General features: G+C 39.3%; 1 protein-coding gene across 3 annotated transcripts in view; it reads left to right on the forward strand.

The window, feature by feature from the left end:
• The window catches only part of dlc1 (DLC1 Rho GTPase activating protein), a 320594-nt gene that overhangs the window by 145478 nt on the left and 147481 nt on the right, over window positions 1-27635 (forward strand). Inside the window, exon 1 of one of the 3 annotated variants that reach the window (XM_016994034.2) lies at window positions 4124-6069. The exons of the other annotated variants lie outside the window; for them this stretch is intronic. Within the exon in view, the coding sequence (XP_016849523.1) occupies window positions 5949-6069 (121 nt within the window). The 5' untranslated portion in view covers window positions 4124-5948. Of the gene's footprint in view, window positions 1-4123; window positions 6070-27635 lie in introns of those variants that run through there. 3 annotated transcript variants of the gene reach the window in all.

Consider the following 27635-nt stretch of genomic DNA (forward strand, 5'->3'; position numbering starts at 1 on the left):
AGGAATAGAAATTTGTTACGTAGTGTAATTGATCTTATTCTTTCCCTTAAGGAGCAAATATAGTTACTGAAGTCTTTTTTCTATGTTTTGGAAGTACCGGGGGCAGGGGGGAATACAACATGGGTCAAACTGTTTTTTACTTCTTGCATAAAGCTACCTTTTGGGAGTATAACAGACAACAAAAAGCAATTATGGTGTCTCACCAGGTAGAGAGAGAGAAAGAAAGTGTGTAATTGTAGTAAAGTGGGTTTTGACATTTTGCCAAGTTGCATATAGGTCTGACTTCAAGAGAACACAGACTTGGAAAGCAAAACCAAGCCATAATGTACAGCAGGCTTCAAGTCCACCACAAATTACTACTAATGAGATTTAATTGCTGTGTTGTTTTTCATAAAGTTAATCATACTGCTTTGTATTCAGTACTGAAGGGACAGGTAATCTCCGATGTTTGCCTATGAAAGCATAGGTAAGAAGAGAACTAAAGCCCTCCGTTCTCATCATGTGATGCTCAAGGATTCTCAAGCAGCGAGGGGGGTGTCTTGCTGGTACAGGAACATGAAAAATGGAGTGTCATAAATACTTTTCTTTATTGCAAGAGCTTATGGCATTTAGGGAAGGGTATGCTCTGGCAGAAAACAGACTATACAGTCTCCCTTGTACTTTTTTTTGGGAGGGGGGCGGATCTGTTAGCAGAGAAGTACTTCTCACTCAGCTTCTCAGTAAGAGCTGAGGAATCTGTGGTCTCTGTTTGGTTTCAGATCAGCATTAATATAGAAACTGGACAGTTGAAAAGAACTTTTCTCTGCCACTCTTGTGGTTTTGCAGCAACACAGCCTTGGCTTTTCAATGGCCCATGTCCCATTATTTCATAACAAATGACCTTATCATGCCCCGCATTGCCCGGCTTCTCCCACCTCATCCCACGCGGGGAAGTGTCCCAAGTTGATCTCTATGTAAACAAGAAGCCTCCATGCTGCTGCCATGGCAGCATACGTTGTCTCGCCTTACCTTTTGTGATGGAGCTCCACCAGAAGTAGCTCTATGTCATGGGTTATGAGCCAGTAGACTCCGTCACAAAATGGAAGGTGAACCAGTGCCTGCCTCCAAAAAGTACCCTGTCTGATGAGGTTGTATATCATTATGTCCAAGCTGTATAGCCCACATCTACAAGATCTATATCAAGGTGGACAGACTTTCTTCTGTCAAGAGATAGATACTTTTAGGATTAACCATTTGCGGCCACATGACAGCATTAAATTCAAGAGCTAAAGCCATGGTAGACAGAGACCGGGCCTAAAGTGGAGAGCAACTTTTTTTTTTTTTTTTTTTTGCTTTCTTCCTGCTATCACCTTTTTCCCTTTATGTCCTTTTCCATATGAGAAAACAGGTTCCTCTTACTAAAGTTCTATATTCAGAAGGCTTTTGAAATTGAGCCATGGCCTCGGAATTTTTATGTTTGATTTTTATGTAAATATGCCTTATAGGTTAGAGGGAAAATAGGCTATGAATACATTTTATGGTGGTAGATATGATAATTATAGAGAAGCTGTTTAGATGCCTAACTACACCATTCCATCAGCCCCTTCAGTGTTCTTTTCTATCCCAATAATCAGCCAATAATCCATACATAGTAACTATGGTGAGGTTCTTCAGAACTGTTTTGGAGTCTCCTTATGCCTCCATCACCATGCCTTCTTTAGGTACACTTTGTTATTAATGCAAAGAACAAGTTTGTGATTATTATATATGAAGAGCTTGTACACTAGATAAAGACTCATATTAATTAATATATCATGCATGATGCTGAATTTTCATCTATTGTTGCAAAAATAAAGTGTTGGTATCGCTATGGTTATGTTAAGCATATGATATACACAGTTGGAGGGGGAACTTCACATAGAAAAACAGTCTTAACTACTAGTGTTGTTGTCACTGAAAACTGTAGTTGAGATCTGATCAATACAGTAAATATTTGGCATTTTTTATCATTGATCTTCATGTCCTTTTGACCGGCCTTGACTTAAAACTGTGGCCGAACAGAAAGCAACACATATAATATCTGATGATAATTCATTCCACAATACCAGCAGCAAAAATACTTGATGGCTGAAACTTTTCTTGGGATAGTGGCTCACTAAACCAGTGGCAAGAATTGTGCATATCTCCAGATGTTGTTGACCTTCAACTTCCAACTGCCCTATAGCATTGCCAATGAGAGGAATGCTGAGAGTTAGAGTTTAATATCTGAAAGGCTGCATACGTAATTCCCATCCCTAATGTAAAGGGATGAGTTACTCTTTTGAATCATTCACAGCAAGGGTAGCAAGAATGCAATTGCACGTTTCTTTTTTTAAGTGTATTTAAAGCTGAACTCAAATCAGTTAATTACTTTCAGACTACAATACCCAGAATTATCCAAACAGCATGGAAAATCTGCTTTTTAAATTTTGTTTTCAGTTTCAGTCCTTTTAAACATTCTTGCTGGGGTTCAAACGTAGGTAGAATTCATTCCACAACATATAGAAGTGATATTTTGTTCAGCTTACATTGCTGTTTGTGTTACCTGAACATTTTTTCTCACAGGGAAACCATAGCATCATGGGGGAGAATTCACCAAAGGAAAAAAAAATGGGGGAAAAGTGTAAACCTCCCCCAGTACTGTAGTCCAAATCCATACTAACTCTAATAACTTTTTAAAAAATACTGGTAACCTTCCTCAAGAAACACTATATTCCATCTATCTTGGGCCAAATTAGGGCAGGGGAATTTCACTACCAAAGGTCATTGCCCACAGGACAATTGGGGACCACACAGTTAGCTGGGGGGCAACTGCAAATATGGAGAAATTACTTGTTAGGATTACAACTCCCACATTGACCAGCCAACATGGCTGCTTTTTACTTTTCTCTTACTTGATCTGACAAGAATGTCTTAAGAAGTACAATTTGGAGCAATGGTCACTGGATTTGCAACTTCAGAGGAAGGCAATTGAAAATGTCTTCAGAGCAAATCTTGCAACAAAAAAATTCTAATGATATGTTTGCCTTAGGCTTGTTCTGATCTGGAAGTGACTTGAAGACACACAACAACAAATAAAAGATAAAAATACATACTAAGACATGTTCTATATCACCACCACCCATCTTTCATCTTTCTCTGTTAGTTCCTCCCTCCCATGATAGATCACAAGAAGGGAAGTCTGGTCTATTTGTGCTTTTTTCCTCACTGATAGTGAAATGATGGGTGCAAAGGTCTCTAAGTGCCCCCCTTCCAATGACTGAAAACACATAAATAACTGAAAAGTGCCAAGCTGGACTAGGAGAGGGAAGGATATACAGGAATATTCTGTGCAACGTTAAAATTTTCTTCCTTGTGCTAAACCAGTGGTTTTCAACCTGTGGATCCCCAGGTGTTTTGGTCTACAACTTCCAGAAATCCCAGCCAGTTTACCAGCTGTTAGGATTTCTGGAAGTTGAAGGCCAAAACATCTGGGGGCCCATAGGTTGAGAACCACTGCGCTAAACCATAGTGAGGAAGATCCCTTCTCCTCCTATAAAAGAAAGTCCACATCCCTTATCCACTACTAATGTAAGTTACAGATGGAAGTGACCAAGGAGTTGTGTCATCTCAATGCAAATAAGGTCATAAACAAACTGAATCAAATAATAAGCCAGATTTGCTTCACAGAGTATAGGTCATCTCTCCCAACACTTTTAGTTCTCAAATACATACAACTGTAATATAGTTTTCCCCAAACTGTGCAGTTGCAGCACTACCTACATCATGACAACTTATAGTGCAACACCTCTCTAAAGCTTTCAAGGCTGAGGGTGGCATACTTTAATGCAGTCAGTATTTGGCATTTACCAATGAATGATATATCTGCAAGGCAGACAAGGTCAAAGGATTTGCCCATCATATCGTATACAGTGTTGTAAGTCCAGTGTTCTAAGTAGAACAGCACAGGAACAGGGCAATCCAGTTGGCTTCCAAATGCTGGAAGGGTGCAATAGTAAGAAGTTGGAGAACAGAGCTACAGTATATGTGCCCAACGGACGGAGCTTTGCATTCTCTAAGCTACTCTGGGGTCCCTTAAGTGAGTGATAAATGCCATCTGATCACCAAGAGAAATAAGAGTGGGATGGAGAATTGTCATCTTGTCCTTTGTCTCAGTTCGCTATCTGGCTCTCTAATGATTGGTAAGGTTGTGCCCGGATCAGCTTTAAAAATGGTATTCGGTTTATTCGGCTTATTGAGATGCCTGTAACAGCAAGGGCTCTGCAACCATGTTTTTTCCAGCCACAACAGAACAGTGGCTGCCAAAATTTTGCTGCTTTCAGTTTCTTTTGGTTACACGTGGAATGCGGGGAGGGAGGCAGCCACTAGAAGGGAAAGGATCTCAGAAAGAGTGTTGCTCTTGCCTTAAATCCAGATCTCCTTGAAAGACAGAAAGGAAAGGGTCCCAGGAATGGGGGTTTCTTAAGCCCTTGCCTTAAACCCAGGTCTCCAAAAAAGACAGAAGATGAAGTATCCCAGAAAGAGTGATATCTTTACTCTGGTGCTTTTAATCCAGTTCTTAATGAAGGATATAAGGACAAATGATCCCAGAAAGAGTGGTATCTTAACTCTGGTGCTTTTAATCCAGGTCTTAATAAAGGATATAAGGACAAAAGATCCCAGAAAGAGTAGTGTCTTAACTCTGGTTCTTTTAATCCAGTTGTTAATGAGGGATATAAGAACAAACAATGCCTAAAATGATGGGAAGGGGAGCCTGGGAAGTCTTCCCCATTGCCACCAATGGGCCAGATTGAATACAAATCTTTCAGCTTCCCGAGTTGAAAATGGATTTTTGTCCTCACATATTAGGGAGGCTCCCGAAAAATGGGTCAGGGCCCCACCAAAATCCGGGACACTGAAACAGATCAGGGTTTACTCGAATTGCACAACCCTAATGATTAGGCAGAAATCAATTTCTACAGGCAAGTGAATGCCCAAGATGATGGAAGAAGAGGCTGGAAGAATGAATTGGGGCAAGCACATGGAGCAGCGGAGTGGAACGGGGAGCAGAACAGTAGTGACTGAAGTCAATGAGGAAGTGAATCTATTCTGGGTTTTAGTTCAAACTTTAAAGAAACTAACCAAGTTCTTCACCCCACTTTGGAGTCAACAGTCACCATTAAAATGCAAATCAGCAGGGTTACCTTTGAGCATGCCCCCAGGCAGATGACACAGAGTGCATAACTCTGGAGAAGTCCTACTCTTTTTCTTATCTTAGAAATTAAAAACAAATACAGAATTAATCACCACACATCCACAGGGGTTATTTTTCCAAAACAGGCCTCTAGCCTATGAAACCTTTCAGAGGAATGTGCAAGGCAAGGAGGGAGGGGCAAGACCCTGGGAAACAAAACAAATATGCCCTATCAGGAAAAGTCAACTCCCTATCACTCTTTCTTGGAATGCTCCCCTTCCCTGTGTTGGAAATGACAGATCACCTGAAGTGTCAGCTTAACAAAGGCATCTGAGAATCGTTGACATATGATTTCATTGAACCAGGAAGCTTGAAACAGAGAGCAATCCCCCACTCCCTCCCCACCTTGTGAAAGCTCCAGATCTAAATGAGAGTATCATCGTTAGCTCATTGGTAAACCTTTCCAGATGTGGCGGGCAGCAGCAGCCCAGAGCCTGGCTGCCTGCCAATAGGTTGCCTGCAGCCTCTCCACTTTCCCATGTCTGCAGTAAGAAGAACTGCAATGCCTGAATCTTGAAAGGGGAAGCGACACACAGGCAGAGCTGACAACAGACCTTTTCCCCCAAGGAATGAGCCACCTTGCAGAGAGAGAAATACAGAGAGATTTGAGAGGGAAAAAAATGGCTTTTTCTCCTGAGGCCCAGCTGGAGTGATATATTTCTTTCTTTGACTGTGGATGTGACGTTCCTGTCTCTGCATGATGGATTGCCACCCAGTAAGAGCCCCTCTAAGAAGATCCTTCAGTGATCATATCAAAAGCTCCACGACCAAGGCTTTGGATGCTCTCTGGAAAACTACAAGAGACCGGCGCCTGGCAGGTGAGGAGGAGGAGGAGATAGAAAACTACTTTTAATTCCTTGGGGTAATATGTTCCCAATAGTCATAAGTAGTACTATTGATCCATTGCCCCTACAGTATTTCTTTGAGTCCCCTTATGCTCCACTCTTATCAATAGGTGTGGTGTTGTTTTTGTTGTTGTTGTTTTCATTATATAAGGTTCAGTTAGCTCCATTCTGATCGGAATTATATTTGGACTTGGAAAACAAGCAGTATAATTGAGGAATTCATGCTCTTATTTTCTCTCAGCAAAGTCAGCTATATCATTTTGATATTCTGAAAAAGTCAATCTCTTGAATCTGATGGAACTAATTTGTTTTTTTGGTTGCCTTATGGACCACATCCTTGCCAGAAGAGAGATGTAGGTCTTTGGGCAGTATACTAAGGAATTGTTGGGAATGTTTTTGTTTCCTGACAAGGTTGTTTCCTAATTTGGGGGATCTGAGATCATGTTATTTATGATAGCACAAAGCATGTGAAATACAAACTGAGTTGTTATTTTGGTTTATGGGATCTAAAACCAAACCTGTTGTCTACTCTGAATGAGGTAATGCATCACAATATTGTTTTGATTCCTCCTTCTGTTATCTTTCACACATGCCAAATGTTTATTTTATTTTTAAAAGTGTTATTTTCATTTAATAAGAAGTCTCACAATAGCCTTAAGTGTCCATAGCTTTCAATCACACAAGTAATGCTGCGAACTATTATCTTAAATGAAATGTCATATTTAGAAAATGGGTGTGGTGATAAGAGCTGTAGGATCACCATGCCAAATTCAAAAGTCAAATGGCTGACTTATTGAAATTACTATGATATTAGGCATGATATAATTTAGATTCCATATTATGGATTAGATTTAGCATGGATCCAACTCATTCTTTATAATATAATGAGTAAAATGTCTGCCATTATGACGGATTATGGTGGTGAATACAGGTCCTGACCTTTGCATGCTACTTCATCAGCTGAGCCAAGCAGTATCAAAGGTTGTGTTTACTATATAAACTACATGCAGATAATACACTGAGCTGTTTATGAGTAAGAGCCTACCTTCTTGGTCATAGTTGTAAGTCACCTTGCACTAAATATTATTTTAAAAATGCAGAACTGTAAAAATGCAAAATGTGCATTAACAAAATGACAAAAAGCCATAGAAAGAAAATCAAAAGTATTTTAGGGTTAAGTACATTCAAAATTACAATGTCCCTTTGTGCAGTTGGTATCAAAGGTATGAGATGCAATGCACAACTACACTCCTATGTATTGTACTATTTATTTATTTATCACATTTATATCCCGCCCTTCTCACCCGAAGGAACTCAGGGCGGCTTACAACAGTGGCAACCATTAGATGCCCATACAAATCAATATAAAACAGCACATAAAACAGTTAAAACTATTAAAATACATTGTAAATTAAAATATACGTTTCATACATAAAATCAGATCCGTTCTATGATGTCCTGTCCTTCCTAATTCATGCCCAAGGTATATTTTTCTGTGTACCTACAGCTCCTGATAAACAATTATTATATAGCATTCTATAGCAAAGCCAATAAGCTGCCATATCTTAGGCACTTTCACACTATACAAAATCTAATTTTGATTCCATTTTAACTGCTGTGGTAACATCCTGTAGAATCCCAAAATTTGCAGCTTAGGAAGGGGTACCTCTTAACAAACCTTGCAAAGAAAACCTCAGAAGTCAGACACTACCTGAAGGTAAACAACAACAACAACAACAGCAGCAGCAGCAGCAGCAATTGTAAATCAGAGAGTTCTAGAAACTCACCAATCTGCAAATCCCAGGATCCCATAGGATGCAAATATGCCCATTAAAGTAGAATCAGAATCATAGTGCTAGTTGTGTTGTATGAAAGGGCATCAGAGGTGGCCAACATGTGGCTCTAGGCATTCACCGTCACCACCCTCAGCTGGTTTTGTGGCTTTTAAACCCTCCAGATTATGCTTAAAAGAAGACAAGGGGAGATACATTGTCTTTCCTGCAGCCTCAGAAACATATCCTCCAATGTTTCACAGGTGATAACTGGGACACAGAGGGAGGGCCAAGCAACATCAAGTAAATTTCTACCCCATCCTCTCGTTTTCTTCTCTACTCATTTAAATGAGTACAAGCTAGTTTTGTACTTTGAACTCAGTTTGCAAAAACTGAATTAAAACAAGGACAAAAATGAAAGTAGGAGGAGAGGAGAGAAACTGGGACATGTTAAAAGCAGCTAAAAAAAGTAGGGCAACAGAGGATTCATCAGAATTATTTCTGCCCAATTGGGACAGTTGGAGGGTATGCAGAAAATCAAATTCTCCTTTCAAAAAATGTTCAATCCAGTTCTTTGCATAGTTTAACTTTTTTAAAAAAACTCCGTTTTTCAAAACCAGGAGTGGACCTCTGGGCACATTGACCCCCGCCAGGCCAACCACAGCCTCCCATCCTGAGCTCTGTCATGCTATATGGTAGTCTTTTCCAACCTGGTGGATTCCAGATTTGTATTTCACTACATCCCTCAGTCAGTATCCACAACCTTCACATGCCTTTCCAGGATGCTAGAAGTAGTAGCTATCACATTTGGTGACCCTATGAGAGAAGAAGGGCGAGCCTGTGTTTGGATAAACTGCCTAGAAGAGAGATATTTAGACTTTATTTTTGTTAAATTGTACATGTCATGAGCATCCTTTAAGATTAATACATCTTTCCTGCTGGTTAGGCTTTTTAACTAAATTAAAGAAATCTAATATAAAGTTGCATAGAGAATATAGATATACCTGATATAGGGCTAACTACTTCTGCTAGCTATTTGTTCCTTTAACCTGTGCTCCTTTGCTCCGTCTGCTTAGAAATCTTTATGATATCCCTGAGTAAAGCTGTTCTGTTCACAGCTCAGTTTAACTTGCCATTGATGTCAACAGCTTCCAGGAATGTCTGCTTGTCCTCCAAAAATACCATCTACTATTTCTCCAAACAAGTCTGGCTCCTTGTTTTCCACTCAGTATTGCACAGAGATATGAAAGGATATGCCATCTGTGCTTTTGAACTTGGTGTGACATACTTAAGAAACGCAAAAAGATTTATCAAAACCAAATAAATGTCAAGGTGTAGATTTCCATGCAGGCATACACACTCCTGCCCACTAAACTAAGGCTGTGAAATCTCAGAGGAAAGGCTACTGCTAATTATATTACTTGAGATGGTTGCATTCCTAGCATGAAACCAAAGCCTCTTAAAATATACTGATAAGGATAGGCATGTTTATATTCTCCATGTCAGGCATTTATGTTCAGTCTTGTTTTTTATTTCTTTTTTTTCTCATTAATACTCCTCCCTTCAAAATCTTTTTTCAGAGCTAAGATGTTAGATGATTGTAAAAGATATAGTAACCATCTTATTTTCCAGAGTGGGCCAATGAACTATGGTTCTTTTAGATGACTAGCCTTGTTTTTATCATTCATTCTATGCCATGTATACATGTATTTTCTGGGAAAGTGTCCTTAAAAACCTGAGAAGGAGAAATATAGTTTATCAAGGTGCTTTACTGTTAATGTATCTTTTGTCTATAACACTGGTATACCATTCACTCATCTCTGGGCAGAATACCCTGGAATTACTTGGGTTTTGTTGTCACAAGAATTATGTGAAGTAGGTTAGAAAAAGATATGATCTTTCAGTGAGCTTCATATGGTAATGGCAATTTGAATCCAAGCTTATGAGGTCAAGGTCAACATTGTGACCACTACAATATATGCTGATTGATAACCAGACTTCTCACCATGTCTCAGAGTGAGGAAGTAGACCATGACAAAAGATCATCTACCACAAACTTTGGATGTAGAAGAGAATCCTCCTTTAAGTCCTTGTGCTATCTTCTGAGTGTACTTTTCATTCTGGGGAGAAAAAACTCACATAGTCTGGTATTTTGTTAGTCAGACCCACTTAGTATGACCTCTGTATCCATGTGGGATAGGTTCAAAAACTACCCTATGGATACCAGAAACCATGAATACATGAAACCATAGAAATAAATTCTATAATAAGCTTATTTCCAATTAATAGTCAAAATATAGGGTTCTATATCTGACTATACTTAGGACAGAATCTTATAATAGAATTGCACTGGAGGGTCTAGGTAAAAGTAAAGGTTTCCCTAACATTGGGTTGCTGCTCATCTCCATTTCTAAGCCAAAGAGTCAGCATTGTCCATAGACACCTCCTAGGTCATGTGGCCAGCATGACTACATGGAGCACTGTTACTTTCCCACAGAAGCAGTACCTATTAATCTACTCACATTTGCATGTTTTCAAACTGCTAGGCTGGCAAAAGCTGGGGCTAATTGTGGAAGCTCACTCTGCTCCCCGAATTCGAACCACCAACCTTTTGGTCAGCAATCTCAGCAGCTCATTGGAGAGACCCACAAATACTTGGGGGGGGGGGTGAGATACTTAAGATTGTGAGTCATGACCTTGTCAGATGGCCACCAAGGTTGCTCTGGTTTGTAGAGGAGCATAGGGAATCCAACGTCCCATGCCCTGCATCACCCGGTTCCAGCCGAGGGCTATCAAATGGAGGGAAGTATGAGCGTGCATGGTGTGTGCAGCTTCCCCTCTCCATGCATTGTATTGCAACATGGGAGCTTTCCCGTGTTGCCTTGCTGGTGACATGTGCCAGTTCTGCCCTCTTTCACCCACAGAGCCAGTGCAGCTTCATGTGATGGGAACCATCTGACTCCATGAGTAACCTGGGCTAAAATTGGCACATTTTGCCAATTTTTGCCCTTTGTGATGTGGTGGCTAGTGAAACTGAGCATACTGAATCCATCAGTAAGGACCAATTATTGAAGGGTGACTCAGTAGATAGGGAAATCCCATTTCATGGATGGGTCCACTCTAGGTAAAACTTAACAACAGAATTTAGTCCATTCTCGGGGTTGTTCAAATCAATCAGATAGACTTGTTTGACTAAAGATGGATGCTTGCTGCATTGCTGAGCAGGGTAGCCACAATTTTGATTAAAACACTAGTAAAAGGTAAAGGTTTCCCCTGACGTTAAGTCCAGTCGTGTCCGACTCTAGGGGTTGGTGCTCATCTCCATTTCTAAGCCGAATAGCCGGCGTTGTCCGTAGACACCTCCAAGATCATGTGGCCGGCACGACTGCATGGAGCACTGTTACCTTCCCGCTGGAGCAGTACCTATTGATCTACTCACATTTGCATTTTTTCAAACTGCTAGGTTGGCAGAAGCTGGAGCTAACAGCGGGTGCTCAATCCGCTCCCCGGATTTGAACCTGGGACCTTTCTGTCTGCAAGTTCAACAGCTCAGTGCTTTAACACACTGAGCCACTGGAGGCTCCGATTACATCAGTGATAAAATGGTTTTTATTATCAGTTTGCATATTTAGAGCCAAAGTAAAGGAAACACTGGGAAATCTATGTTCCAATCCCCTTTTTCTTAGGCTGGAAAAATGCACAGGGGGACTGAAGGGGAAAATGTTTATGCTTCTTGCCAGTCGAAATCTCTCCCCATTGTCTTGTTCATACATCCAACTGTGAAGATGTTTGTCCCATCAGGAAAAAAGAGACAGGTAGCATACAGAGAAGGGTCCTTTCCCTTCCTTCATAGAACAACTAAACAGTTTGGCAGGAAGGCAATTTAGACTAGGAAAAGGGATCAAAGGAAAAAGTTAAGCATCTTCCTGCCAATCTTAGTTCCCTGATCCCTTTCAGCTATTTTGAACTTCTAAAACTCTGGTGCTGCGATCACAGATTTTTCATGTCATGTAGAAATGGGTCCTGAACTACTATGGGGGTTATTAACTATTTTTATAGGCTACCTTGGGAGTGTCTTTTGAAGAGAGATGCTCCTCAGTGATGATCGTTGACTATGGATGGATCTACACTGCCTTATATCCCAGGATTTGATGCCAGATTTTCTGCTTATCCCAGAATATCTGGCAGTATAGACTCATATAATCCAGTTCAAATCAAATAATCTGGGATCAGATCCTGGGATACAGGGCAGTGTAGATCCCTCCTCAATTGCCACTAGAACAATGATTTGGCTCTGGATTTTATTGCGAAAATGAAAAAGAAAAATGAAGGAGCTGTCCACAGTGCTGAACCCCATCCCTGGAATAGATTCAGCATCATGGATACCTCCTTTAAAATTCAGGCTGAAACTCAGAGCAGATTTACTGCATGCTGTCATCTCATGGGAGCCACCAGTCACCACTGTATGTGGAAGATTATTAGTTAGTTGTGGAATTTTGGCACAGGTTTGTGAAGAAAACAGCAGCCAAAAACTGCCATAGGGAAAAGAAGAAGGGTCATTCATTTTGAGGTGGTGCTTAGGTGTGGTCAGCGAAAAAGACAAGGGAAATTATTCTGCAGGGCAGAAGAAAATGAGAGGCTTACTTGCTGTTTGAAGGCAGGAAAGAAAAAAGTATGGAGGTGGAGTGTCGAGCTTGTTCATTAAGAAGCTAAGGGTGTGAGGAAACTGATTGCAGACCTGAAGTGTTCACAAAAAATTCTCCAAGCCAACTTGAAAGAAGGCCATCTCAGTTTTCTTGCTTTCGTCAGTTCCCTTGAAGTTGTCACTCTTTAGAGCTTTCCTGTACTCCTTCACATATTTTCTCTGGAGAGGTTGCAGTGTGAGTCTCGTGCTGTTTATCTTCAGCTCTTGGAATGTTTTCTTTCAACACCCTTGCCCTTTCTTATATAAAGACTGATAAGGGAAGTTTCTAGCAGCCACACCAGCCTGAGTGCAACTGGCAGACTATTTGCTTTGGGGGCAGAAGTTGTTAGTGAATATTCATGTTGAATGTATTAGCGTGAATAAAATTAAAGAAAGATTTCCTGTTTTGTGAATAGGAATATTGTCTTTAACTAAAAACACATCTTGCACATAAGTAGCACAACACACTAGGTCAGAGTTGGCCAGAAGCATGGTTTTGTATTACGAGAGTACAAAAGGTAACCCTTACATTGTGCCAAAATAATAATAAACATGCAGCATGACCAAAATAAATTCTTGCAGTTTCACAATGACAGAATTGGTTGTCTCTTCATAACCATCTCTTCTAGCTCAGTATAAGAAAAGTATAGCGCCCCTCCATGCTATCCCCCTCTATCAACCTGGTGGCCCATATTATATTATTTTAATTTTACTCATTTTATGCTCTAAATGAGTTTTTATGGTTAATGTATTATTCTCGCATAATGTCAATTTTACTATGTTTTTACACATTGTAATATGTCTTAACTTGTACTTTGTTTATTGCTTTCAGGCCTTTGCCCTGCGTTAGCTTCCCCGAGTCCCTGCGGGGAGATGATGGCAGGATAGAAAAATCAACTAGTAGTAGTAGTAGTAGATAGCTGCCGCCAAGTCTCTGTTGAAGACATCTGTTGCTACTTTGTTCCATTATTTAGATGCTACCAACAAAAGTTATACTGAAATTTGGCTCAAAGCCTTCTGTAAATATAGCACCTTATATCTATTCCTCTCTTGGGCATGAGAAAGCAACATTTGTTGCCAAAAATATACTAAAACACAGTACATAGTGTATGTGCAGAATAGGACACACTGGTAGGAAGAGAGGCTATCCAGAAAACCTAATTTGCATTAACAAAGTGCCAGCACACTGCAATGGCAATAAGATGTAAATATATATATATATTCCAATAACGGTATGTTTACATTTGATTAAACAATTTGATTTTGGTGAGACAACATGCTGCTGTGATACAGTCCTTAAAAGTGGCAGTTAGCTTTGCACAGGATAGGAACAGTTTGGATCTCAAGGGAAGTTACTATTCTGTTACAAATGGAATTGTATTGCCTATTGTTTGCTGCCCTTTGTCGTGGCTACCTTTGGATGTTTCCTGGATAGAAGAAGGAAATTCATGATTATATGTTCAAAATTATCTTTGAAAAGAAAGAAAAAATGGTGGTGGTCAGAATACTATAAACTGTCAACTTCATCACATTGAGATGGAAAAGCCTGGGCGAGCATCTGTTTAAGGTAGAGGATCGCCCTTCTTATATTATCAGCAGTCCCGTTTAGCATTCTGCCTCCCCTTCACATTCATATGTAGAAACTTAAGAGCTGGAAATACATTCATCTTACATTCATCACAAGGTCAGTATTACTTTTTTGTTTTTAATCAGGAGAAACAACAATATCTAAAACCAAAAGATCCCTTGCCCTTCCCAAAGCCCTTTACATTAAAGGAGACTGACACCAGTGTAAAAACATGTTTTTCCATGGGCTCCTATGGTTCTGCATTAAAGCCCATAGGATACAAGAGTCAATGATCCAGGTTAAAACCATTGCTTTCTATGGGATCCTATTGGTCTGCATCAAACCCCAGAGGATACAAGAGACTGCTGATGGTTGGGCAATGAAATTGGATGGGAAAGTGAAGATTCCCATCCCACCTGTTTTTCAGTTGAAAGATGTGAGTAAAGTGCGAGAAGAGGTAGAAGTTCTGAACATGATTGCTGGCCCATGTTCAGAGTTCCCTCCTTTCAGGACATTTTATCTTCTTTTCAACCCTGGAGCATGTGATGAGCTCCATGCTTCTCAGTGCTAAAAAAGAGTCTGAAGTGTCATACTTACTAGGGGAAAAATTCTCAATGTGATGAGGTTGCTTGTGGGAGTTCCCTCCTTTCAGGACACTTCCGCCTCTTTTCCATCATGGAGAGCTATGCATGACTGCCAAAAGTAGTTTAACTCATGTGATGAGCTCAGTGCCTCTCCATGTTTGAAAAGAGGCTAAAGTGTTCTATGACTGAGAAATTTCTCAACGTGATAAGGTGGTGTGTGTGTGTGTGTGTATGTGTTGCCAAATTATTGCTTCATCCACAAGAACCAGAGTCCAATGTTGCCTTTAATCAACTGTGCTAATTGACTCAGAGAACTATTTAATGTACAAATAACACATTCATCATACTCCAATTTGAAACATTTATTCTGGCAATATCTGAAGGAATGACATCAGATTTTGTGACTGTATGTCTCATAGCGCTACACAGTTGCCTCTTTTCTGGAACTAGATAGCTAGCCCATACCTCTTTGGACATGCCAAGCAAAATACTGCCCTACACCCAAATAGAAATAAATAAAATGTTTAGTAATAATATTATTATAATATTAAAGAATGTACATATGGTGGCCTACCTGTCCACTTTCCTTTCAACGTAGGGATTTCTGTCATACCCCAATAACAACAGGAGTAAAGGGGCATGCTGAGGAGAGAATAAATTTTACTATTTAAAACATAGAGAGTCTCATAAACAGATTAATCTGCCAATTAACTAAATAGCAAGGAAAAGAAACAGGGAATTAAGCTAAGCTGTTCAAAAAGATAAAAAGTTCTTGGAAATTAAAAGAGAAAAACTCAGGAAAATCAAAGACACAGGACATAGTCTTTCTATGCAATGTGCTGGCTGCTGAAGATGATGACCAACTGCATTGCATCCTGTCAGATTCCCAAAATCTGGCGGAAAGCAAGAGTCATAGCCATCTTGAAACCAGGTAAAGACCGTAATGACCCAAAAAGCTATAGACCAATTCCTTGTTGTGCCATCTTTACAAAGTTCTGGAGAGACTTATTTTGAATAGATTTATGGAAAAAATAGACCCATGTTTGATTCCAGAGCAAGCTGGCTTCAGGAAAGGCAAAAGCTCTACATCACAAGTGTTGAATCTGACTCAGCACATAGAAGATGGGTTCAAAAGGCAGCAGATTTCAGGAGCTGTATTCATAGACCTGTCAGCATCTTATGACACTGTAAATCATCGCCTTCTCCTGAGAAAAATCTATAATATCACAAAGGACTACCACCTCACCCGCTTCATTGGAAAACTGCTACAAAACAGGAGCTTTTTGTTGAATTCCAGGGCCAGAGAAGCAGATGGTGAAAACAGAAGAACGGCCTGCCTCAGGGGAGCGTGCTTGCTCCATCAATGTTTAACATTTACACAAATGATCAGCCACTGCCAGAAGGGACAAAGAGTTTCATCTATGCTGATGATCGTGCCATCACTGCCCAAGCAGGGAGCTTTGAAATGGTTGAACAGAACACAGACATGTGTTTTCCACCTTAAGAACAGACAAGCATTCTGAGGATTACATGGGAAGGAATCCCACTGGAGCATTGCAGAACACCAAAATACTTGGGGGTTACCCTGGACCGTGCTCTGACTTACAAGAAGCACTGCTTTACTATCAAGCAAAAAGTGGGCGCTAGAAAAAACATAATATGAAAGCTGACTGGCACAACCTGGGGATCACAACCTGACACAGTGAAGACATCTGCCCTTGCGCTTTGCTACTCTGCTGCTGAATGCACATGCCCAGTGTGGAATACATTTCACTACGTTAAAACAGTAGATGTGGCTCTTAATGAGACATGCCACATTATCACAGGATGTCTATATCCTACACCACTTGAGAAATTATACTGCTTAGCCGGCATTGCACCACTTGACATCCGTCTGGAAGTAGCAGCCAACAATGAAAGGACCAAGGCATTGACATCTCTGGCCCATGCCCTGTTTGGATATCAGCCAGCACGCCAACGCCTTAAATCAGCAAGCAAGAGTCCAAAAGTGGCACGCTAAAACCCGGAACCATAATTAGTGGCTGATGTCAGATGAGAGACTCCCCCCTGGGCACTCAGAAGACTGGGCAACTTGGAAGGCACTGAACAGACTGTGCTCTGGCACCACAAGATGCAGAGCCAACTTTAAGAAATGGGGCTACAAAGTGGAGTCTGCAACATGTGACTGTGGAGAAGAGCAAACCACAGACCATTTACTGCAATCCATTCTGAGCCCTGCTACATGCACAAGGGAGGACCTTCTAACAGCAACACCAGAGGCACTCCTAGTGGCCAGCTACTGGGCAAAAGACAATTAGGATTAATGCCAAGCTTTTTTTCTTAAAAAAATCTGTTTGCAAATCCATTACAAGTTGTACCCTCAGTTCGCTTCTGACATGAGAAATAAATAGCTTTCTATATCATTCCTGTACCTTCACATAAATATTGTGGATGGAGGGGGGAGGGTGTTGCTAATTTCATCTCAGACTGAAAATTTGAGACCTCTTCACATGGGACTAAAATCAGCAGCATGTGCCGGTTTAGCCCAGGTTATCGACAGAGCCCACCGGCTCCCATCAGAGGATGCTGGTGTGGCTCTGTCGGTAGAACAGGAGCATGCTTCCACCAGGCCACCATGGGAGGGTTCCTGTGTTGCCATTGGAATCCATGGGGAAAACCACACATGCTGTGCATGCTCCACACTTTCCCCCGATCTGATCTCCCTCAGCTGGAGACGGGCAATGTGGGGTATGGGGTACCAGGTTCTCCACGCCCCTCAACAAAGTGGAGCACCTCCAGTGGCCATGTTACAAGATTGCAAAACTGCTAATGAGCAAAGCCTAGCTTCCTTTCTTCTTGTCTGCATCATAGTATCTTGTACCTGTCTTATTATGTGGCCAGATAGCTTTTGACCATTTATTTTTCAAGGCCAAATATCCAGATTTGTTCAATTTGTTTGGGCGGTGCTCATGTCTTAAATAATTGAACTGGGCCAATCTGTTTCAATCTAGAGCAGATACAAATCAGTTTGAATTGGCCACATTCCTTTTGAGATTCAGAATTTGGCTGAAATGGTTGGATAAAACCAGCTTTAAGTGCCTTAGGCTAACAGTATAAAGTGTTTTGAATGGCAGAATATAGTTTACCCTGTGGGACCTTGCCAATATTGAGGCTGCATTATTAGTTTCAACAACCATTATTGCCAACGGCTGTAAAGATAAACCACTTCTTGGAAAATAAGGACATCGTTCTTCCACTGCAAGAAATAAGCAATGTGCTTATCAGATTAATATATTTCCGTTCCAATTCTTCCAAAATTATTTGAGCAAGCAAAGAAACAAAAACCTAGCCAAAATCAATATCAGATCTTGAATCAAATGCCATATTTCATTGCATAATAGTTGCACTTTTTCCCTTTTTTATCAAAAAGAAGGGTGCGACTATTACCCGAGGAAAAATTGTGTTGGTTTTACATATAAATAAAATGCCTTCCCTTTGAAAGAGCAGGAGGAGGAATGACCCAGCCTCAAACAAACAGCTCAATTTCTGTTTTTAAAAAAAATAGTATTGCCATTTGGGGATGATTTCCCCTTCCTTATTTCTCCAAAGGCAAGGCAGTTTAAAAACTACAAAATGGAGGTCTCAGGAGCTGCAATCTTTCCTCCTCCCACCTTCTTCAAAGGCAAGGCAGTTTACAAAACCTGGAATGGCGTTCTTTGGAGAAAGAAGGAAAGAGGTAAGACCCGAGTTCCAGAGACCTGCATTTCAAGTTTTTAAAACTAACTTGCCTTGTAGGAAGAAGAAAAGAGAGAAGAGTGGGGCTTTGAAGTCCTCCATTTTGTAGTTTTTAAATTGTCTTGCCTTCAGAGAAAGAAGGAAAGGAGTATCAGTCTCAAATGGGATGCAACTATTATGTGAGGACAACAAAAATACCATTTTGGCACCCCAAAAATGGGGGTGTGACTATTATGCAGTGGCGACTATTATATGATGAAGTACAGATATTAGACACAACAGAGCAGTCATAAAACAGAACTATGAAATAGCAAATCTAATTTGAATTTCCTTACAGATATACTGAAGAGGCAATCCTATGTTCTGTTTCCATAATAGGTTAAGCACAATTTAGCAGGCCATCCAAAATATAAGTGAATAAATTTAATTATTTACTTGACATAAGCTTGTTTCATAATTTGTGGTTTAAAGTTGTCAATTAAACACTTTTTAGATTACCTACAGTTTATCCAGGTTCAAAGAACATAGCAAACATCAATTGATCTAAAATGGAACAATGGCTGAACTCCATAGGGCTGCACTAAAGGAGGAAGTAGGAAATGTATACCCCAGAAGTTCACAATGGCTGATTTCACTGATGTAATGTATTGTCCCATACCCCTGGAGGGTACAACTTTTAAGTATTTCTTATATCTTTCCTTTTTAAAGAGAAAGTGCTAAAATACTTTACATAACAACTTATTGAAAGGCCTTGTTCAACACAAGTGCTCCAACCACCTACAAATGGAAAGCATCTGACAGCTTCCTGACGTCACTGGTTCAATGATGACTTCCAGATGTTATGACTTATTGATGTTTTGATTAACTTCTAGGCAGCACTGTCTCTCTGTTGTGTTTGCTGTGTCCAACTCCTTTTGCACATGAGTGTTATTGGAAGGGAGTGGGAAATGAAATTAGCGCTTGGCGTCAGCCCAGGAGTAGCTGAACTTTCCTGTTATCATGTGCATTTTCAGTTGTACCAAAGGATATGCAGCCTATGGGAAGCTCAATTCTACGATAAGAGAAAAATTACTGGATTGCTATTTTGAATTAAAAGGAGTTGCCCAATTAGCTAATTCTGTCCAAGATGGAACATTCTTCATTAAGATACTCAGACAACAGGAAGCATGGGAAATATGAGACCAGAAATAGGTTGTATTCAAACAATAGTTTCACTACTTGTCCTGTTAGAACTTATTACCATGCAGAGGATTTATTCTTCTGGGGAATTATGAGATACTTTCCAGGAACAATTTATGAACAAGGTTGCAAATTAAGACTGTTTGCTCTCTTCCTCTCCCTTGCTGTTCCTCATGCTTGGAATTTCCTCCCAGAGTACATGGTACAGCTATGCTCCTTTCCTTCAAGCTCCTCTTTTCCATGAGGTTTTTTAATTAACTGTTTTATATTCATTCTCTTGTAACTGTATTTGGTAGTTTTGGTCATTGTTTGCCCTTGCCCTGATCTTGTTTCAGATGTTCATCCCTCTCTGATGAAATGTCGGGATCCTCCAGATGGGGCAAATGTTTGGGGAGGTTGCAGTGTTTGTTGTTGTAAATTATCAAAAAAGATTTGTTTTGACCAAGATTTTTTTTGTTAATAATAATACTGATTTTATTTCTTACCCACCTCTCCTCATGGCTTGAGGCAGGTTAATGTAAAAGTAAAGGTTTCCCCTTGACATTAAGTCTAGTTGTGTCCGAATCTGGGAGGTGGTGCTCATCTCAATTTCTAAGCTGAAGAGGCGGCGTTGTCCATAGATGCCTTCAAGGTCATGTGGCTGGCATGACTGCATGGAGCACCATTACCTTCCTGCCAAAGTGGTACCTATTGATCTACTCACATTTGCATGTTTTTGAACTGCTAGGTTGGCAGAAGCTGGGGATAACAGCGAGAGCTCACCCCGCTCCATAGATTCGAATGGCCATTTCGGTCAGGAAGTTCAGCAGCTCAGCGGTTTAACCCACTGCACCATCAGGGGCTCCGATGTGGGTTACAACATCACTAAAACACACAATAATCTAAAATCACACTTCTTTGGATCTATTTGAAATGCCCATTGTTTACAAAGCTCTTTAGCACAAATCTGGCATTCCCTTACATTACTCTATGAAGTATCAAACATATAATATTAAATCCATTGTATTATTATTTTTAAATATATTTATTGAAGTATTTAATCCTCTTTAACATGTGGGGGGAGCTGCGCATGCGTCAACGAGAGTAGACGTGCCTAATTGCTCTCCTAACTATAAAGGCAATTAAAGCCTCAAAAAGCCCATAAAGGGTCATAAATCTCTCCTTAACTGGAGTCCGGATCAAAGGAGAAAAGAGAGAAGGCTGGGAGGTCACAATCAAAGGTGACTGAAGCCATAAATCTCAGAATCCAAACAGAAGTTCGGACAACTGTGAGTATGGCGGACAGAAAGGAGAAGGAAGGGGAGGAAGAAAAATTGAACAAAATTATAACTACATTGGAACATCTTAAATTAAACATGGAGATTTTAAGACAGGGAAATGAGCAGACAAGAGAGCAAATCACACAAATTAATAGCAAACTCGGGCTGATAGAGAATAAAGTGGAAGAATGCCAAGAAAAGTTTAAGGAGGCAGCAGCGGAGATCAGAAGACAAAAAGGTGAATTAATCACTCTGAGAGACATTAATAGAAAACTTCTAGATAAAGTTGCTGACCTCGAGGACAGATCCCGAAGAGCCAATCTGCGTTTGAGAGCAGCAGGAGAGAGTCTTCAGATAAAGGAGAATCTGAAGGGAGTTATAGCTGAGTGGCTTGCAACAAATGCTCAGGTCCCATCGCAAGGAATCGAGAGGATACATTGGGCTTTCAGAGGAGGCAGGAAACCCAAGGATATTTTGATACGGTTCACAAGGGAGGCTGAAAGGGACATTGTTTATCGAAAATTGAGGAAAATGAAGAACCTGACCTTGGCTGGCAGTAAAGTATGGCCACTCCTGGATTTATCTTCAGAGACATTGGGAAAGAGAGCAGAAATGAGGGAAATTACAGGAACTTTGGAAAGGAAAGGACAACGTTATACCTGGGCTTTTCCAGCCACCCTAATTGTATATAAAGACAATAAATTATATAAAGCTTCTGACTTGGAAAGTGGGAGGAAAATGCTTAAACAGTTAAAACTGGATACAGACGGAAAAGAAACAGACGGTCTGGAGGAGGAATCAGATAAGACCAAGGACAAGCCGACTGGACAAGAAGCATCGAGGGAGCTGGAGACTGCAGAGAGAGGCGGACCAACAGAGACAGACTTACTTCAGAGTCTATTTGCAATGGGAGATCCAAAGGACAGGGAAGAAAAGAGAACTTTAAGGAATTTGAAGGACCTGGATTTAGAACAAATTAAATCTATAGAAAAACAATTAAGAGATCTTAAAAAACAGAAAATTAGAGAGGAGAATAGAAGAATTGAAACGAGATCTAGTACAGAGACTTAAGAATAAACAGCCTAACATTTGTGGAATAATGAAATTTGGACAAATGGGGTTAAAGGGGTAAAAGATGATGCAGGAGGGGAGAGCAGTGGATGGCAACGCAGTCACCGGTGGGAGGGAGTCTGGGAATGGAAGAGAACAAAGGGAAAACTCTTTCAGGTCTCCCTCTGATGGGAGGAGGGAGAGGTCTGGACTCTGGGGGGCATGGGGGAGGATGGGAAGACAAGCAGACAGGGGAAAGAAACTACAGGAGGGTAAATGCAAATAATACCTGGTTATGGGTGAAGTAGTAATAATGTCTCATAATGTTAATGGTTTATCAACTCCACAAAGAAGGGCAAAAGTTATGAAAATGGTAAAGGATTATAAAGTTGGCATTCTGCTTTTACAAGAATGTCATAAGAGAAAGGACCATACTCCATTATTTAATGATAGGATTTGGGGACAGGTGTATGAATCGAGAGGTTCAAATAGAGCACGGGGAGTGGCAATTTTAATTAAAAATACAATAGACTTCCAAGTGGAAATGGTAAAAAGGGATTCAGATGGGAGATGGGTAATGATTAAAGGGAAAATTGAAAAAATTAGAATCACTTTAGTGTGTATATATGCCCCAAACAAAAATCAAAAAAAGTATTTAAAAAAGCTATTTGGGGAAATTGATAAGTTTGCACAAGGAGAAGTGTATTGTGCAGGAGATTATAACCTGGAATTGGTAACAACAAGGCAAAATAGTAATAGAAAGTTAAATATAAGGGAATACAACATGAATGATTTATTAGAAGGGGAACCAGAGAATAATAGATGGACATATTACTCGGGAAGACATGACACATATAGCAAAATAGATTATATTCTGGGGAAAAATACAAACCAATCAGTGATTCTAGAAGCAAAAACACTTCCAATACATTTATCGGATCATGCACCATTAAGAGTAAAAGTAAAATTAGAAATAGAAAGAAAAGAAAGAACCTGGAGATATAACACAGTTTTAAACAGTAGAGAGGAAGAATATGAAACAATTAGGAAAGAAATAAATAAGTATTTTGAGACCAATGACAATGGACAAGTAACTAAAGATATAATTTGGGATGCAAGTAAGGCAGTGATAAGGGGTCACTGTATAAGTTTAGAGGTAAATCTTAGAAGAAGATGGAGGAATGAACAGGATAAGAGAATAAAAGAAATAGAAACCCTGCAAGACAAACATAAAAGGACTAAGGATAGACAGATTTGGAGAGAGCTAAAGGAGAAAAAAAACCAATTAGAAGCATTTGAGGAAAGGAATATAATAAATAAATATCTATACGTTAAAAGCTATTCCCAAAGTTGGAATATAAAATCAATGAAGAGGATGGCTTACTATTTGAAAAAGAAAAAAGAAAAAACATGGATAAAGAGATTGAAAGACGAAAATGGGAAAGAACAAGAGGAGCAAAGTAAGATTAGGGAGATAATGGCAAAATATTATAAAAATCTATATAAGGAAGAGAGGGTAATGCAAGGGAACTTAAATATCAGAGAAAAAATTGCAGAGGAAGACAGAGAGTTATTAAACCAACCAATAACGCAAGAGGAAACAATAAGGGCAATTAAAGGGTTAAAGGGAGGCAAGTCACCAGGGCCAGATGGATTTCCAGCAGAATATTATAAAGCATTTATGGAAGAGTTGGCACCACACCTAACAGAATTGTTCAATGAAATATACACTAAGCAAAAAGTCCCCCTAACATGGAAAGTATCAGAAATTATAACTATACCCAAAAAGGGGAGAGATTTAACACAACCAGGGTCATACAGACCCATTAGTCTATGCAATCAAGATTATAAAATATTTACAAAAATTTTAGCAAAAAGATTGGAAACAATAATGCCAAAAATAATCAAAGAGGATCAATATGGATTTGTGAAGGGAAGAAAAATTGGGGATCCAATAAAAAATGTAGTAATTGCAATGAATCATGCAAATTCGAATAAGAAAAAAATGGGAATTCTCAAATTGGATGTTTACAAAGCATTTGATAAAGTCAATCACAATTATCTGTTAAGATTATGTCAACAGTTGAATATGGGGGAAAACTTTTGCAAAACGCTGCAACAATTGTACAGCAACTGTAAAGCAAAAATAAGGGTGAATAATGGAAGGACAGGAGAGATACCAATTTTAAATGGTACAAAACAAGGTTGTCCATTATCCCCCACTTTATTTGTAATAGCGATAGAAATGCTAGCTGAAAGTATCAGGAATAGCACCAATTGGACAGGGTACAAAATAGAAAAGGGAGGAGGACAAAAGGAAGAAATAAGGCTTAATTTCTTTGCCGATGATGCAATGATTATTACAAGTCAACCGTTAATTATGGTAAAAGATATTATTAAAAAACTGGAAGAATTTAAAAATATATCAGGACTATTCGTTAATATTAAAAAGTCAGAGATACTATGTCTTAATACCCCACCAAGGGAACAACTGGAGATTAGGAAAATATCAGGGTTAAGATTAGGATTAAAGAAGCTGAAATACTTAGGAGTATGGATATATAAAAACCCAAAGAGTATAGTCAAGGGGAATTATAAACAAAAATGGAAGGTAATAGAGAAACAGTTTAAGAATTGGGAAGGAAAAACATTAACAAGAGTGGACAGAATAAGGGCACTAAAAATGTTCATAATACCAAAATTGACATATTTATTTCAAACATTACCGAACACAGTAGATAGGAAGACACTAAAGACATGGGACAGGAGAATAAGAAAATGGGCAGTCGGAGGAAAAAGGCCCAGAATAAGGGACAAATGGTTAAATGCAAAAGAGGAAGAGGGAGGCTGGGGGATTCCAAGTTTAGAAGTCTATCACGATGCGTTTCAAATCCAAAGATTATTGGAAATACAGTATACTAAAAAAAAATGGGCAAATATGGAGAAGATAATAAATAATACTAAAGAAAAAGAAATAATATTTAGGGAATGGAGTAGGAGAGAAGAAGCAGAATTTAAGGAACCTTTTAAAGGAACAATAAAAGTGTGGAAAAAAAGAAAGAAGCAGCTAAGTCCAGGCAATGAGAATAAGATGGCAACTATATGGCAAATTAATTACAATAACAACGAAATTATAGGCAGAACATTGAGATCAATTGAAAGTAGAGGGAAAAGGTTAGTGGAGGATTTGTACACAATAGATGGAGACCCTGTAGAACAAAAAGAAATTCAGAATTGGATAGGATCAGGGAATTGGATTCAAAGCTGGGCTATAAGACAGGAAATTTTTAGATTGAGAGAAAAAATTAGAGAACAGGACAGTCCATTTGAGAAGGCGATTAGGAAATGTTTGAGAGAGGAAAAGAAGGTGGCAGGAGATCTGTATGAACAAATTATAACGGTAAAAGAAGAAATAGTAGAGGAAATTTTCCAAACATGGAGAATGGACATGGAAATTGAGAGGGAAGATATACAAAGGGAAATAAGTAATATAGCAAAAGAAAAGTACAATGTATTAAGGGAAGCAAGAAGGAAAATGTTACAAAAATGGTACAGAACTCCTGCACAACTTTCACGGTTTTTACCAGGGATGAAAGATAGGTGTTGGCACGGTTGTGAACAAAGAGGGGTGTTCAATCATATGATATGGGAGTGCGATCGGGTGCAAGAATACTGGAGAATGATTGAAGGAGAAATCAATAGAATGCTAAATCTACAAATAGTAATAGTTAATAGAAATGTACTACATGCAAGGATAACAGAAGTGAAGAATATACAAAAAGAAAAAATGATTGACAAATTAATAGCATGTGCACAAATTGTTTTAGTGAGCGGTTGGAAAGATAAAACAAAATGGACTCTGACGAATTGGTATAAGTATATAATTGATATGTTAAATGTAGAAATCACAAATTGCAAATGGAATAATATAGATAAAATTGAAAATATTGCAATAATCAAGGGGATGTGGGAACCAGTTAAGAACTATTTAGAGAATGTACTAAGATGTGGAGTGGAAAAATTAAGATTGAGATTGATATTTCAAATCTAACTTCTGTAGTTTGTTGTATAAAGTGTATGTACAAGGAGGGGAGGGTGGGAGGGTGGGAGTGGGATAAGATGACGAAACAACAATAAAAAAATTAAATAAAAAAAAATCCTCTTTAACATGTGATCTCACGGTAGTAAACAGATTAAATAATGTTAACAACTTCAACAATTTCAAATTAAAATCAATATGTTTAAACAAGATAAAACATATTAAACAAATCAAACTAATGAAAACAGAACCAAGCCTTAGTTAGAAGAACTTAGAGAGCTGAGTATGTTTAGTTTGGAGTAGAGAAGAGTTATTGTTTGTTGTTTGCCGAGTTGTTTCTGGCTTATGGTAACCCTAAGGTTAATTTATCACTGGGTTTTCTGGAGCTGAGAGTGTGTGCCTTTCCAAAGATCACCCAGTGGTTTCCCATGTTTGAGTGGGGAATTGACTATGATCTCCACAGCTGTAATCCCAACACTCAAGCCACTACACCATACTGTGTTCTTTAAACATTGAAGCCTTCTTTGAGCATCTGAAGAGATGTGGTATAGAGCAAGTTTGGTTTTTTGCTGTTCTAGAGACTAGAACAAATTACAAGAAAAGATATTCTTCCTAAATGCTGGGAAGCAAATTTTGACTGTGTGAGGTGCCTTACAGGAAAATGGACTACCTTAGAGGGTGAGGGACTCTCCTTCTTTGGAAGTCTTTAAACAGATGTTGGATGCCTATCTTTCAGGACTGTTTTACTTGTATATTCCTGCCTAAAATTGGACTAGAGTGCCCTTGCATCCTTTTCCAGGACTAAAATTCTTTGATTCTATTCTAAGAATGCTAGTAAGTTTAAAATAAAACCAAATACATGTTTAAAAGTAAATTAGGTTACAAAGGCTTTAATAAAAAACCATGTCTTGACCTGGAGCTGAAAAGAAAACAGTGGAGGTGCCAGTCAGGACTCCGAGGCCAAGGGGTTATATTATAACCAAACAAGCATTCCTGCCTTAGGAACAGCACGCTTGTATTAACAATGTGATCCATTTTCATCACGTTGTCATATTTTGAAGGTGAAGCATGACAGAAACATACCAAATGCTTCATTCCTGGAAAGGCAGAAGGATGGAATGAAGAGTCATGGAGTGTTGGGTTCATGCACTTCCCTTCTTTTTCTCCTATGGCCACAAAGAGGAGATTTGAAACATCCACATGTTTTCAACTATTCATACTTAGCTGTGTGTAGGAATCCAGTTTCATGTATCTAAGGGACCAGTCCCTGTGGTTTCATATATCCAGGTTTGATGAGATGTATGTTTTCTATAATTTTCTAGATCCATAGCATTCTGATACTCGTGGTCTTAACATGAAACCAGAACTTGTCATTATTGGAGATACTAGTGATAGTGATTGTTGTTCTTGTGTGTCTGCAGGTCATTTGTGAGCCTAAGGCAAAACTATTATGGGCTTTTCAGGGACTGAGAGAATGTGACTCTCCCAATAACACCCATTGGATTTCCATAGCTGAATAAGAAATTGAACCCTGATCTCTTAAGTCATGGCCCTACATTTACACCCCAGTATATCATGCTAGATATAAAAAAAATCAACAAAGAAAAAGACAATGTTGATTTCTCCTTCTCCTGATCATACTGCCCTTAATGTGGCACAATTGTGTGATG

Source organism: Anolis carolinensis, chromosome 5 (assembly GCF_035594765.1).
Source record: "Anolis carolinensis isolate JA03-04 chromosome 5, rAnoCar3.1.pri, whole genome shotgun sequence".
Lineage (NCBI taxonomy): Eukaryota > Metazoa > Chordata > Lepidosauria > Squamata > Dactyloidae > Anolis > Anolis carolinensis.